Source organism: Ranitomeya variabilis, chromosome 7 (assembly GCF_051348905.1).
Source record: "Ranitomeya variabilis isolate aRanVar5 chromosome 7, aRanVar5.hap1, whole genome shotgun sequence".
Classification (NCBI taxonomy): domain Eukaryota; kingdom Metazoa; phylum Chordata; class Amphibia; order Anura; family Dendrobatidae; genus Ranitomeya; species Ranitomeya variabilis.
The window spans coordinates 196,216,028-196,231,256 of NC_135238.1; the positions used below are offsets into that span (position 1 = coordinate 196,216,028).

The window sequence follows — 15,229 nt, forward strand, 5'->3', positions numbered from 1 at the left end:
ACTACTCACAGGCAATCCATAAGATAAGGAAGTCGAGGAGTCTGGGGTCAAATAGCACATCAAAGACAAAAAGGGTAAGTCAAAATAATGGTCAGAAGGTAAAGTCTGAGGTCAGGTAGCAAAGGTCAGAGTACATCAAAGGCAAAGGGGCAAAACAAGAGAATAGTCAAAAAAAAAGTTCAGGTCAGGCAACAAAGATTAGAATTGCAGAACTCTAAGCACACGGCACACACATCAAGGAACAAAGCTATGACTGGCAATGGTCTGTCCATCTCCAGCCAGCTAAATAGCCAGGTAATCACCCTGAATGGGTTACACCTGAAGGAAACCCAGCAGGCCTGCCTGATTGAGCAACTGGGCTATCACTCAAAATACTGACAGCCCAGCATGTACCTGCCTCTAATTGGGTGGCTGGGCTGTCACTCACAATACAGCCCACCATGACCCTGATTCTATAGAACAGCTGAGCTGTCACTCAATGCGTCATGCGTCTCTAGGACACCTTGAGTGGTGGAATCATGACACTTTGTTGCCTGATCACCCTATTATTCTAATATTTCATGGGTTGCCTAAGACTACTAAAAGGGAATTTTCCTACTCAGTAACGCCCCATAATTACTAGCATCAATTCCCTTAATGAAGGTCTAAGTGAGTGGCTTAATGAACATTTACAGTCCCCAGTCACCAGAATCCCTGGCTATCTTAAAGGCACATCTTGTGTTGTTGAAGCTTTTGATAAATTCCATTGGAAGGATAGTTTTTCTTTCCTTACCTGCAATGTAATTTGTATTCTGTTATTCCCCACCCGCTAGCTATGTTGGCCATACAACATCATTTGAATTGCTGTGGTAGTTATTCTTCGGAGTTAAAACGATTCATTCTTATAGATCAAGTATTTGATAAGTCACTTATTTTATGTTTAATTCTGAGGGTTTTTGCAGATTGAAGGAGGCCTGAGTTTTCACTATCATTAAATCTTTTCATCGCCGGGTGTTAGGAGGGTTTTATTTGTAACAACAAAAATCCCTTTTTTTCCCCCACATTGTCTACATATTGGCCATACTAGACCATCTCCACCTGGACAGGATCAGCAGCATGTCGGCTGTTCCAGACTTTATTTGGTATCTCAATTCCAATTATTTTACTCTTTGGGTTACCAGCAATTTTCCAAGTAATAAGGTCTCCTTTTTGGATATCACTCTAGTAGGAGATTCGTCAACTGGCAAGATGACAATATCTTTGCTCAGAAAAGACATCGTGGGTAACACAATTTTGCAATCTACTGTCATTCACAGCATACCATTAATGCAATGAGCTAGATACATATCTTCTGATGACTCCATTTTCCTGCAGTAGGGTGCAGTCATCAATGGTAGATTACATGTCAGAGGCTATAGTAAGTACAAAATAAAAAAAAGGCATGTAATAATATCAAATTGACATCCAGGGATACCCTGTTATATGGTCATGGATATAGAGTAAAAAAAAAAAACTAATTCAAATTCTCTTATATTTTCCACATCATTTAGTCCTCAGTTCACTATAATAAAAAAAATATTATATTAATAATACTTACCTGTCATCAACCAAGGCGGCATTCTCCAGCAAATCACATTAGTATGGTGCGAGTCAGGTCTTGCATCACAGTATCTCACTGTAAAAGGGTTTTTTAAATGTGCAAGCAGTAGCTGCATTGTCTGCACATTTGTTGAAAATAAAAAAACATTCTCTCGCTCGGTGCAGAACGCAGGATTGATGCATTCATCAATTGCGACTCACACCATGTGGTGTATTGTATTGAACGCAAAGCCTGCAAGCTGCGATATGTAGGCTGCACCACAAGAAAATTAAAAGAGGAATAGATGAACATTAATAATGGTAACGCGTCATATTCTGGTGTAGCTCAACATTTTGTCACTATACATAGAAGCAAAAACACCTGGCCCTACGTGAAACTTTTTGGATTTTGAATCGTAATACCGATTACTAGTGATGAGCGAGCATACTCGTTGCTCAGGTTTTCCCAAGCACGCTCGGGTGGTCTCTGAGTATTTGTTAGTGTTCGGAGATTTAGTTGTCATCGCCGCAGCTGAATGATTTACAGCTACTAGCCAGCCTAAGTACATGTGGGGGTTGCCTGGTTGCTAGGGAATCTCCACGTGTTCAAGCTGTCTAGTAGCCGCAAATCATGCTGCTGAGGTGATGAAAGCTAAATCTCCAAGCAGTTGCAAATACTCAGAGACCACCCGAGCGTGCTCTGGAAAACCCGAGCAACCAGTACACTCGCTCATCACTACCGATTACCCCATGGCATGAATTATAACAATGACTTGTTTATTTTATTAGTGATTTTCCTTTATTTTCCTCTGTTTCATTAGGGTTACATTTGCGTTTGGTATTATATTTTGCTTGTATGTGTAAACAGTACAAGGTGCTGCTGAGAACATTGACAGCCTATGAGCTAAAAATGATCTATTACTGATTGTTCATAGTACAGAACACTGTTGGCTCATGTAAAAAGGCTATTAAAGGGGTTGTCCACTGCTTGGACAATTCCTTCTTAAACTAAACTTTTGACCTCGATAAAGCAAACCTATACTCACCTCTCGTGCCGGCTCCGTTCCTGCAGTGTTGGCACTCGTGGTCCCAGGGGTGTGATTCTGTGGAATGACACGTGGTGCCTGGAGCCCAATCAGTGCTGGCATCACTGTCCCCACCTTTGTACGAACTGAACATGAAGTGGAAGTCAGCAGCGGATATCGGACATTCTCTTCACGTCCATTTCAACAGAAGGTGGAAACGGTGATACCAGCGTTGATTGGGCGCTGAGCACCACGTGTCATTCCACCACATCACAGTCCCAGAACCCCGAGTGCAGACACAGCTGGAAAGAAGCCGACACGGGAGGGGAGTATAGGCTTGTTTATTTTATCAGAGCCGAACATTTAGTTTAACAAGGGGTTTCCTAGTAGTGGATAACTCCTTTAAACAACCACCGATGGACTTCTATGTAGTCTATCAGCGAATGATTTCAGTGCCATATCATATAGGGCAAACCAGCAATAAGTTTGGATTGCCTAAAAGTTAGACCATTTTAAAGTTAGACCATATTAGTAAATCAACCCCACTGTGTTCGGAAGAACATATTTAAAGGGCCCCTTTTCCTTTTTACAACTGTTAGCTGCTATGATTATTGTATTTGACTATTATTGTCAGATATGGACCAATATATACCTCTGGCGTACACCACCAATAAATACACTTTTAATACATCTTTAGTGGCCTACTGAATGTTAGGATGGGGTCATTGTACATTTAGAAACTTACCAGTACCTAGTGGTTTCTTCTTCTAACCTTTCTCGTCATGTAAACTTCTGCTTATTTCTGATCATGTGCCTCACTGATGAGTACATCAAATGTTATGTTGAGATGAAACATGTTAAGTCAATTCCCTGTCTATTGAATACTGTAAAGTGGAGTTGTTCCTGATAAATTCAGCATTAAAAACTTACCTGATGTTTTTTTTTTTAAGCCCTTTGTTCAATTCTTCCTGGATATTGCATTACATTCACCCTAATGATAAGAGGAGGGACCAGATGAAATGGATGAATACAGAATGTGAACTATGCTTTTCTTTGAAGCTCAGTGACTCCGAATAAATTATAAAATAGATGGTGTAACACAGATACCTACTATACACAATTGTAGGTAGAGATCAGGAGTATAATTGGATGATTTAGAAAGAATAATACTGAACATATTCTATTGTCTAAAGTTCATTCTCTGACATGAAGACCTATATATTGCTTACTTTTGCTAATATAAACTTCCATGAAGTGCAAAAAACTGAATGTTTTGGTTTGGTTTTTTTTCCAGAGTGGAGAAGTAGTCCAGTTGCAGCTGGCAGAATCCATACCAAATTTACTGGAGATTGGGGAAAACCAAGATGAAGCCAAAAAACTGCTTCAAGACCACAGTGCACTTCTCTACAAAATCAAGGTAAAGGCCCCCAGGATAAAAGTACTTGTCAACCTGTATAAGAGTAAAAAAAAAAAAAAAAAAAATGAGCAAGTTTTTTGTGATCACTGGATGAGGCTATGACACCAAGAATTTTAGAGTATCCTCGGTCCAGAATGGCTCCATTAAAGGGCTCCTGAAAGATCGCTAAAGTTGAAGCCAAACCCATTTGGAGCTGACTTTGAAAGCAATCACTCGACAATAGTGACTAACACTTTATAAATGAGTCTAAGAAACCCTAATCAGACACTGGTATATGTCCAAATAAGCTGTGCTGTTATAATCTAGAGGTACATCCTTTGTACATATATAAAATCCCATAGTACCGCTCTACTCTGATGATCAAGCAACTCCGTTCTATCCTAAAAATGCATTGGAAAACCAAATAATGCAAATGAATGGTGTAAATTGTAAAGTATAAATACAGAAAATTAACATACAGGATGTTGTGAAACCATTTCTCTAGCAAGTACACCTATTTCACCTATAATGCTTCATGCATTAGAACAATTAATAATAGACAAAATCCCAAAATCATATCGACAGTCTGGGTAAAAGCACATAAAGATAATGAGCCCCCAGACAAATTATATATGCTCCATGAAATACATATAGAAAAAGGAGAACAAGGAGCATACAATAGAAATATATATAAACAAAGTCTTTATTGATACAAACATTAAAATTACTATCAGTAATGCGTCGTAGTATTTACATTCCAATAAAAAAAAGAAGAAGAAGAGCTACCACCCCAATGCACCCCAATAGTGTTAAGTAATTGCCCAAAGGGGAAAAGGCACAATACAATCCCCACACATGATATGAAGTCAGTAAACCTATGTAAAGGGAATATATCCGGTAATCAAATCACATATATCAGCCTGAGACAGAGGTTATTAACGGTCTATGGCATCATATCAGTAATGAGAGATAGTCTTACCAACAGAGGGGTGAAGAGGAGAGGCACAGCCGGAGAGAGGACCCCCGACGCGCGTTTCGCGGCACTGCCACGCCGCTTTCTCAAGGGGATATAGAAAAGCGTCATCCAGGACCTTCTAATACCCCCCCGACCCCGGTCACATGTAGGTCTTCAGCCAATTGTAGTGGCGCAAGCGCACTGCGACGGCCTGGTCTCAGCGTGAAGGCAGAGCGTCAGACCAAGTGCGCACGCGCCGAGAGAAGGTCCCGGAGCGAACACACCAAGCGAAAAGACACCCGCCCACACGCCGGAGCCAACCATACACAGTGCGATGCGCACTGCCACCAAAAGGAACCTACTGCTGAGTGTGGTAACCGCAAACAGATAGGGGGAGCCATACCCTATGATCCAAAATATTATATTCTTAAAGAGAACACACTTAGTAATATACAAATAGTATAGGTGGCTACATAAATGCATGGGAATCTATTCGCACAGTACAAAAGATGAGCAGCATGTTCTTTATTCATAGTAAATATCCATGGTTGCAGATGGCAAGGGTGCTGGTCAATTGGATCCATATGGAGCCGAGGGAGACAGAACAAGGACCATAGGAGGTTTTACTGATAATAGAAAGAGGAAGCAATTAAAAACAAAACAATAAATCCGGACAAGAATGGTGGGGTGCAACAGATTATGAGAACAGGAGAGCAGGAGAGCAACAAACCAGAGGGTTAATCTAAACAGATCATGTTACAAATAGGAGGCAAAGCTCAAAGATTCATTAAGACCTCGAGGGGTCAGAGTGTCCAACAAGACAAACCACTTGGTTTCGATCTGTGCCAAACGTTTTTTGTTGTCGCCACCTCTGATGCCCAAATGGAGTACATCAATCCCCCTAACAGAAAGTAATCTCCCATCACAATTATGGTGTGACCTAAAGTGACAGGGGATCGTCTTTAGATCGGTCATGGAGGGAGCGGTCCTGATCGCGCCAATGTCCCGCACATGCTCCCGTACACAAACTCTAAGTTCACGAGTGGTAAGACCAACGTATACCTTTGGACATGGACAGGTGGCATAATATATCACATTGGTGGTGCCGCAGGTTATACGTTGTCTTATTTGAAATTCTTCACTGGAAGTGAAGTTCGAGCAGCGCAGGACATTGGTGCAGGCAAGACAGTGCCCACACGGAGTGGAACCCGGGCGGGGGCCACCTGTACCGAAGATCTTTATTGGAGCAGGAGTGTAATGGCTCCTAACTAACATATCACTCAGGTTCTTACATCTTTTCGGGGTAATTTTTTATTGGAATGTAAATACTACGACGCATTACTGATAGTAATTTTAATGTTTGTATCAATAAAGACTTTGTTTATATATATTTCTATTGTATGCATTAGAACAATCAGTATTGACTTGTAGCAGCGTATTGCTGATGAACCAAGGGACTGGAGAAGTAGTTGTATAGAGAAGCGGCAACGTATACTTTCCTCAGTAATACTGGACGATTGTGTGGTTTCGTAGAAGCCAAATCTAAAGTAGTTGATTAGCAGACTGCTTTTATTTTTAAATGGGGTTGGTCCGTTAAAGGAAGTTTCCTGGAATATTGTTTTCTTTCACCCAATTGGCCAGTGCTTGGTCAACATAATGAAAAAAGTGTTGTTCTTAACCCTGCCTGGGACCAGTGCTGCCTCTCCGCCACTGCTCCAGCAGAGAAGTTACTACTACAGCACAAATTACCGCTGCAGCCAACATGGAGCTCTACTCGCCCGCTTACAAACATGACCCAACTGTTTGTTGTGTGTTATGGGGATATGTAATCAGTCCTTCGGTGAATAGGGTTAGAATCAGCATTCTAGTTTCAAAGGCCACAGACTTGTGATGTTAGTGGAGCAGTATCTTTGAGCTACCTGAGCAGGACAAAAACTTAATGTACTTGTTAATCTTTTTGATATCTGCTCATAATTGTTGCTACATTCAGTGTGTGTGTTGTCTGTGCAGTAATGCAAATACTGCAGACTGTGAAAATATAAGATGGACATATTCCCCACATTCCCTCTTGAAGAATATGTAAATTGTTGTAATATATAATCTGGAATGTGATCTACAATGTGAATTGTGACTTGTATTAATCATAGTGATAGTATGTATAGTTTGACATTAGAGATAGTGATAGTTAATGTTTGGGACTAGCCCAGAGTGGGGATGCTAAGATGAAGTGAAAGTGACAGTTTCCTGGTAGTGAGGGAGATAGGGCCTGGTGGGCGTAGAGAAAGGACCTATAGTCCAGTGTGAGCAGTGCTGCATTCTGGGGTATCCAAAGTTTTCGGAGACTGAGAGGACAAGGTCTGGACAAGGCAAGATCTGGAGCAGAGGTGACAGAGACAGAGTGAATAATTGGAAACGGGTCCTGAGAGAGGACTCCTAGCAGTAAGGTCCAGAGTTCATAACTCCAAGTGGTAACAGGCCTAGACAGGACTCAGTATGCGAGATGAATAGAGTAACCTGGGGCGGGAGTTATGATCTATAGCTCCTCTAAGGGGAAAGAAGATGCGGAATCGCGAGTTGGGCGAAGGGCTCTTTTTAACCCCTTCACCCCCAAGGGTGGTTTGCACGTTAATGACCGGGCCAATTTTTACAATTCTGACCACTGTCCCTTTATGAGGTTATAACTCTGGAACGCTTCAACGGATCTTGGCGATTCTGACATTGTTTTCTCGTGACATATTGTACTTCATGATAGTGGTAAAATTTCTTTGATATTACCTGCGTTTATTTGCAGAAAAAATGGAAATTTGGCGAAAATTTTGAAAATTTTGCAATTTTCCAACTTTGAATTTTTATGCCCTTAAATCACAGAGATATGTCATGCAAAATACTTAATAAGTAACATTTCCCACATGCCTACTTTACATCAGCACAATTTTGGAACCAAAATTTTTTTTTGTTAGGGAGTTATAAGGGTTAAAAGTTGACCAGCAATTTCTCATTTTTACAACACCATTTTTTTTTAGGGACCACATCTCATTTGAAGTCATTTTGAGGGGTCTATATGATAGAAAATACCCATGTGTGACACCATTCTAAAAACTGCACCCCTCAAGGTGCTCAAAACCATATTCAAGAAGTTTATTAACCCTTCTGGTGCTTCACAGGAATTTTTGGAATGTTTAAATAAAAATGAACATTTAACTTTTTTTCACAAAAAATTTACTTCAGCTCCAATTTGTTTTATTTTACCAAGGGTAACAGGAGAAAATGGACCCCAAAATTTGTTGTACAATTTGTCCTGAGTACGCCGATACCCCATATGTGGGGGTAAACCACTGTTTGGGCGCATGACAGAGCTCGGAAGCGAAGGAGCGCCATTTGACTTTTCAATGCAAAATTGACTGGAATTGAGATGGGACGCCATGTTGCGTTTGGGGAGCCCCTGATGTGCCTAAACATTGAAACCCCCCACAAGTGATACCATTTTGGAAAGTAGACCCCATAAGGAACTTATCTAGAGGTGTGGTGAGCACTTTGACCCACCAAGTACTTCACAGAAGTTTATAATGCAGAACCGTAAAAATAAAAAAATCATATTTTTTCACAAAAATTATTTTTCGCCCCCAATTTTTTATTTTCCCAAGGGTAAGAGAAGAAATTGGACCCCAACAGTTGTTGCACAATTTGTCCTGAGTACGCTGATACCCCATATGTGGCGATAAACCACTGTTTGGGCGCATGGGAGAGCTCGGAAGGGAAGTAGCACCGTTTGACTTTTCAATGCAAAATTGACAGGAATTGAGATGGGACGCCATGTTGCGTTTGGAGAGCCACTGATGTGCCTAAACATTGAAACCCCCCACAAGTGACACCATTTTGGAAAGTAGACCCCCTAAGGAACTTATCTAGATGTGTTTTGAGCGCTTTGACCCACCAAGGGCTTCACAGAAGTTAATAATGCAGAGCCGTAAAAATAAAACAAAAATTTTTTCCCACAAAAATTATTTTTTTAGCCCCCAGTTTTGTATTTTCCCGAGGGTAGCAGGAGAAATTGGACCCCAAAATCTGTTGTCCAAGTTGTCCTGAATGCGATGATATACCATATGTGGGGAGAACCACTGTTTGGGCGCATGGGAGGGCTCGGAAAGGAAGGAGCGCCATTTGGAATGCAGACTTAGATGGAATGGTCTGCAGGCGTCACATTGCGTTTGCAGAGCCCCTAATGTACCTAAACAGTAGAAACCCCCCACAAGTGACACCATGTTGGAAAGTAGACCCACTAAGGAACTTATCTAGATGTGTGATGAGCGCTTTGACCCACCAAGGGCTTCACAGAAGTTTATAATGCAGAGCCGTAAAAATAAAACAAAAATTTTTTCCCACAAAAATTATTTTTCAGCCCCCAGTTTTGTATTTTCCCGAGGGTAACAGGAGAAATTGGACCCCAAAAGTTGTTGTCCAATTTGTCCTGAGTGCGCTGATACCCCATATGTGGGGGGAAACCACCGTTTGGACACATGGAAGGGCTCGGAAGTGAAGGAGCGCCATTTGGAATGCAGACTTAGATGGAATGGTCTGCAGGCGTCACATTGCGTTTGCAGAGCCCCTAATGTACCTAAACAGTAGAAACCCCCCACAAGTGACACCATGTTGGAAAGTAGACCCCCTAAGGAACTTATCTAGATGTGTGGTGAGCGCTTTGACCCACCAAGGGCTTCACAGAAGTTTATAATGCAGAGCCGTAAAAATAAAACAAAAATTTTTTCCCACAAAAATTATTTTTCAGCCCCCAGTTTTGTATTTTCCCGAGGGTAACAGGAGAAATTGGACCCTAAAAGTTGTTGTCCAATTTGTCCTGAGTGTGCTGATACCCCATATGTGGGGGGAACCACCGTTTGGATGCATGGGAGGGCTCGGAAGGGAAGGAGCGCCATTTGGAATGCAGACTTAGATGGAATGGTCTGCAGGCGTCACATTGCGTTTGCAGAGCCCCTAATGTACCTAAACAGTAGAAGCCCCGCACAAGTGACCCCATTTTGGAAACTAGACCCCCCAAGGAACTTATCTAGATGTGTTGTAAGAACTTTGAACCCCCAAGTGTTTCACTACAGTTTATAACGCAGAGCCGTGAAAATAAAAAATCCTTTTTTTTCCCACAAAAATTATTTTTTAGCCCCCAGTTTTGTATTTTCCTAGGGGTAACAGGAGAAATTGAACCCCAAAGGTTGTTGTTCTATTTGTCCTGAGTACGCTGATACCCCATATGTTGGGGTAAACCCCTGTTTGGGCACACGGGAGAGCTCGGAAGGGAAGGAGCACTGTTTTACTTTTTCAACGCAGAATTGGCTGGAATGGAGATCGGACGCCATGTCGCGTTTGGAGAGCCCCTGATGTGCCGAAACAGTGGAAACCCCCCAATTATATCTGAAACCCTAATCCAAACACACCCCTAACCCTAATCCCAACAGTAACCCTAACCACACCTCTAACCCTGACACACCCCTAACCCTAATCCCAACCCTATTCCCAACCGTAAATGTAATCTAAACCCTAACCGTAACTTTAGCCCCAACCCTAACCCTAACTTTAGCCCCAACCCTAACTGTAGCCTTAACCCTAGCCCCAACCCTAGCCCTAACCCTAGCCCTAATGGGAAAATGGAAATAAATACTTTTTTTTTATTTTTCCCTAACTAAGGGGGTGATGAAGGGGGGTTTGATTTACTTTTATAGCGGGTTTTTTAGCGGATTTTTATGATTGGCAGCCGTCACACACTGAAAGACGCTTTTTATTGCAAAAAATATTTTTTGCGTTACCACATTTTGAGAGCTATAAATTTTCCATATTTTGGTCCACAGAGTCATGTGAGGTCTTGTTTTTTGCGGGACAAGTTGACGTTTTTATTGGTAACATTTTTGGGCACGTCACATTTTTTGATCGCTTTTTATTCCGATTTTTGTGAGGCAGAATGACCAAAAACCAGCTATTCATGAATTTCTTTTGGGGGAGGCGTTTATACCGTTCCGCGTTTGGTAAAATTGATAAAGCAGTTTTATTTTTCGGGTCAGTACGATTACAGCGATATCTCATTTATATTATTTTTTTTATGTTTTGGCGCTTTTATACGATAAAAACTATTTTATGGAAAAAATAATTATTTTTGCATCGCTTTATTCTCAGGACTATAACTTTTTTATTTTTCTGCTGATGATGCTGTATGGTGGCTCGTTATTTGCGGGACAAGATGACGCTTTCAGCGGTACCATGGTTATTTATATCTGTCTTTTTGATCGCGTGTTATTCCACTTTTTGTTCGGCGGTATGATAATAAAGCGTTGTTTTTTGCCTCGTTTTTTTTTTTTTCTTACGGTGTTTACTGAAGGGGTTAACGAGTGGGCCAGTTTTATAGGTCGGGTCGTTACGGACGCGGCGATACTAAATATGTGTACTTTTATTGTTTTGTTTTTTTTATATTTAGGTAAAGAAATGTATTTATGGGAATAATATTTTTTTTTTTTTTCATTATTTTGGAATATTTTTTTTTATTTTTTTTTACACATTTGGAAATTTTTTTTTTAACTTTTTTACTTTGCCCCAGGGGGGGACAATACAGATCGGTGATCTGCCAGTTTGCATAGCACTCTGACAGCTCACCGATCTGATTGAAGTGCAGGCTGCTTCACAGTGCCTGCTCTGAGCAGGCTTCTGTGAAGCCACCTCCCTCCCTGCAGGACCCGGATCCGCGGCCATCTTGGATCCGGGTCTGGAGCAGGCAGGGAGGGAGGTAAGACCCTCGCAGCAACGCGATCACATCGCGTTGCTGCGGGGGGCTCAGGGAAGCCCGCAGGGAGCCCTCTCCCTGCGCGATGCTTCCCTGCATCGCCGGCACATCGCGATCATGTTTGATCGCGGTGTGCCGGGGGTTAATGTGCCGGGGGCGGTCCGTGACCGCTCCTGGCACATAGTGCCGGATGTCAGCTGCGATATGCAGCTGACACCCGGCCGCGATCGGCCGCGCTCCCCCCGTGAGCGCGGCCGATCGGCTATGACGTACTATCCCGTCAAGGGTCAGATAGGCCCAGGTCACCTCGACGGGATAGTACGTCAAAGGTCACAGAGGGGTTAAACAAGACTGTAGTGTGGAGCTGGGTTGTAGTGAAGTAGTGAGGAGCAGTCAATGCAGAGTACAAGTAAAGAGTAAATAATTGAAATAGAGTGGAACATGCTTTGAGTTGTAAAGGAAACGTTCATAAGGTTGTGTACCCGCTAGCTCTTGTATATATTCCCTGCCAAGTTCCCATTCAGTAAAAAGTTTATTTTTAAAATGGCGATTCCCCTCATTAAACTGTAAAACATCTAGTCCTGGCAAACCAGCATCATCGGTTACATGGGGGATGCACAGGCTACATACAGTAGCCAAACTCCTCTATTCTTCATTGCAAGTCCACTAACTACTCTGTGCTACACTGACTGGATTGTGGAACCAGTGGTACAGTCATTTCTCCAAAGTGTCCAAAGAGCCGTTTTTCAACATGACAACACTGGGCAACATGTTGATCATGCTACTATGAGCAACTTGCTCTGCCAAAACTGCTGCCATTGACTATAGCTTATCTGGAGTGGTCTCCAATCCAGCACATCTGGGAAGTCATCAGTGGACAATCGCAAAAGGGAACTGCCAGCAGTGGATCTTTATGATTTGCCTAAAGTGCATTCAGTGGGGTAAACATTCCTCAGACAACCATTAATAAACTAATTGATAGCAGCCAAGTCTGTAAGTGCAGGGATTTCTACACGTGGTGCTCATACTCAGTACTGGATAAATTGAGATATTTTGAAAATGTTATTTCAGTTTTTTCATCATTTGCAGATCAGTAACATGTCTATCCATCCTGTGATTTCCTTAATTCCACTACTTTTCTTTTTTGGTGTTTAATACCAATACTCCTTAACATTGGAATTGTAAGTAGTGAATTTAGTTGAGATAAGTTACGATTCTGAAATTTATACAGTTGGTGATAACTGACAGCTGGAAGAAAGCAGAGCCAAAAGTCACATTTCAGGAAGTAAGAGTGTATTTCATTCATATTGATCCCGAGTGACATAGCGCAGTGCTGACAGTCTGTTTTTGGAAACTGGTTATATTTTAAGAAAATATATCCGCTTTGGATTGATGCTGACAAGCTAAAGCAGAAGCTGCCAAATGTATCAACAATTTAAGGGTGCGTTGTCTTCCAATGTGTTTTAGAGATAGAAGGAATAACTGTGACTATAGGAACGGAAATCAGAGAAAATAAATTTGTCGGAAGGATCTTGCCACTGTACCAGAGTCCAGAACAAATAATTGATTTCTATAATAAACATGCTCCAGTGACCTCTATGCCTTTTAAGATTAGGAAGGTACTGTGCGCCTACCCCAAGGCAGAAACCTGTATGATAACCTGCATGCACCCTAAGAGGTGCATTTGCAAACTATTCAATTTAGGGCAAAGTCATGCAGAACACAGTTGTAATAATATGATAAAACCTGTTTTTGACTTAAAAAAAACAAACAAAAAAAAAAGAATAAATGACAGTGCACTCGTGGCAAATTTTGCACTGAAATTTTTAACACACGACTAGAAAAATAGCCTAATAAGGGCTTTCCAAGATATAACTTGAGAAGTCCAGGTCTATTCTAAGAACGTTACCGCCCCTTTATCAGACACATCCTCTATGTACGTATTTTCAATTGTTCTGGCGCAGAAGTTTATTTTTTTATGGAGTGCCAGATATTCTAAATTTTTGGGCTCCTTCTATGCTCCAAGGTCCGGATATCATTTTCCCTTATACCATCCTGTTGCGCTAGAAGTAACATTTTCCCATTTCCACCTCTCCTGCAATAGCAAGAGCACATCTTGTGCTGGAGATGGAAAGTAGAGGGTCAGGACACCTCCTCTGCTATTTAGTTCTAGTTTCCAGATACCTAGTAAACTACTTGGAGCAACAGAAAAATAACGTAAAATACACCATTCTTGTTTGGAAATTTGACTTTCACATTTGCATAGTGGTGCTATTATTTTTGGGGAGATAATGCACTAGATGTGCTCATGATGGAAATGCATTATGTACAATCTAGTAGATTTTTATAGTAAAAATAAAAGTTATTTATTTGAGCAAAGACTTTGAATTCCAGACAACCTGACAGAATGACATTGCTTTTGTTGTGGAATATCTGGCAAAAATGTCCTGAATGTCCTGTGAAAAAATAAAAAAACTGTATGAATCTCCCTGAAATGTTTTTAATTCTTGCGCTGGAATATGTTGTGTCCATTTGATGCATTAAGTCATTATTGTTACCTAGTACCCCATCTATATATATATAATTGTCTAAGGGGTACTTCCGTCTTTCTGTCGGCAACTTCCGTCCCGGATATTCATTCGCTGATTGGTCTCGCCAGCTGCCTGTCATGGCTGCCGCGACCAATCAGCGACGGCCACAGTCCGATTAGTCCCTCCCTACTCCTCTGCAGTCAGTGCCCGGCGCCCGCTCCATACTCCCCTCCAGTCACCGCTCACACAGGGTTAATGCCAGCGGTAACGGACCGTGTTAAGCCGTGGGTAACTCACTCCGTTACCGCCGCTATTAACCCTGTGTGACCAAGTTTTTACTATTGAGGCTACCTATGCAGCCTCAATAGTAAAAACATCTAATCTTAAAAATAATAAAAAAAATAACAAATCATTATATACTCATCTTCCGCCGCCTTTCCGACGCTCTGGTGACCGGTCCATGCAAGCGGCAGGTTCCGGTGCTAAGGTTGGTGTGCGACAAGGACTTGCCATGATGTCACGGTCATGTGACTGCGACGTCATCACAGGCCCTGCACGCCTGCGCGAGAAGGACCTGCCATGATGTCACGGTCATGTGACCGTGACGTCATCACACCCTCGGACCGGAAGCTGCCGCCTGAACTGAACACAGGCGACAGAACTACAAGGGGCCCCTTGGAAGGTGAGTATATGTTTATTTTTTATTTTTTAACCTGTGACATACGTGTTTGGGCAATATACTATGTGGCTCTGTGCTGTATACTATGTCACTGGGCAATATACTATGTAACTGGGCAATATACTAAGTCACTGGGCAATATACTACGTGGCTGTATACTACGTGGTTGTGCAATATACTACGTGGCTCTGTGCTGTATACTACGTCACTGGGCAATATACTACGTCACTGGGCAATATACTACGTGGACATACATATTCTAGAATACCCGATGCGTTAGAATCGGGCCACCATCTAGTACTATT

General features: G+C 41.8%; 1 protein-coding gene and 1 long non-coding RNA gene across 4 annotated transcripts in view; one reads left to right on the plus strand and one right to left on the minus strand.

The window, feature by feature from the left end:
• The window catches only part of LOC143784397 (uncharacterized), a 272,312-nt gene that overhangs the window by 108,039 nt on the left and 149,044 nt on the right, over positions 1-15,229 (minus strand). The gene's annotated exons all lie outside the window — the stretch shown is intronic.
• CCDC141 (coiled-coil domain containing 141) overlaps positions 1-15,229 on the plus strand; it is a 174,686-nt gene that overhangs the window by 24,486 nt on the left and 134,971 nt on the right. For both annotated transcript variants that reach the window (XM_077272606.1, XM_077272607.1), the window contains exon 2: positions 3,877-3,999. In XM_077272606.1, coding sequence (XP_077128721.1) covers positions 3,877-3,999 — 123 coding nt within the window. The remainder of the gene's footprint in view (positions 1-3,876; positions 4,000-15,229) is intronic.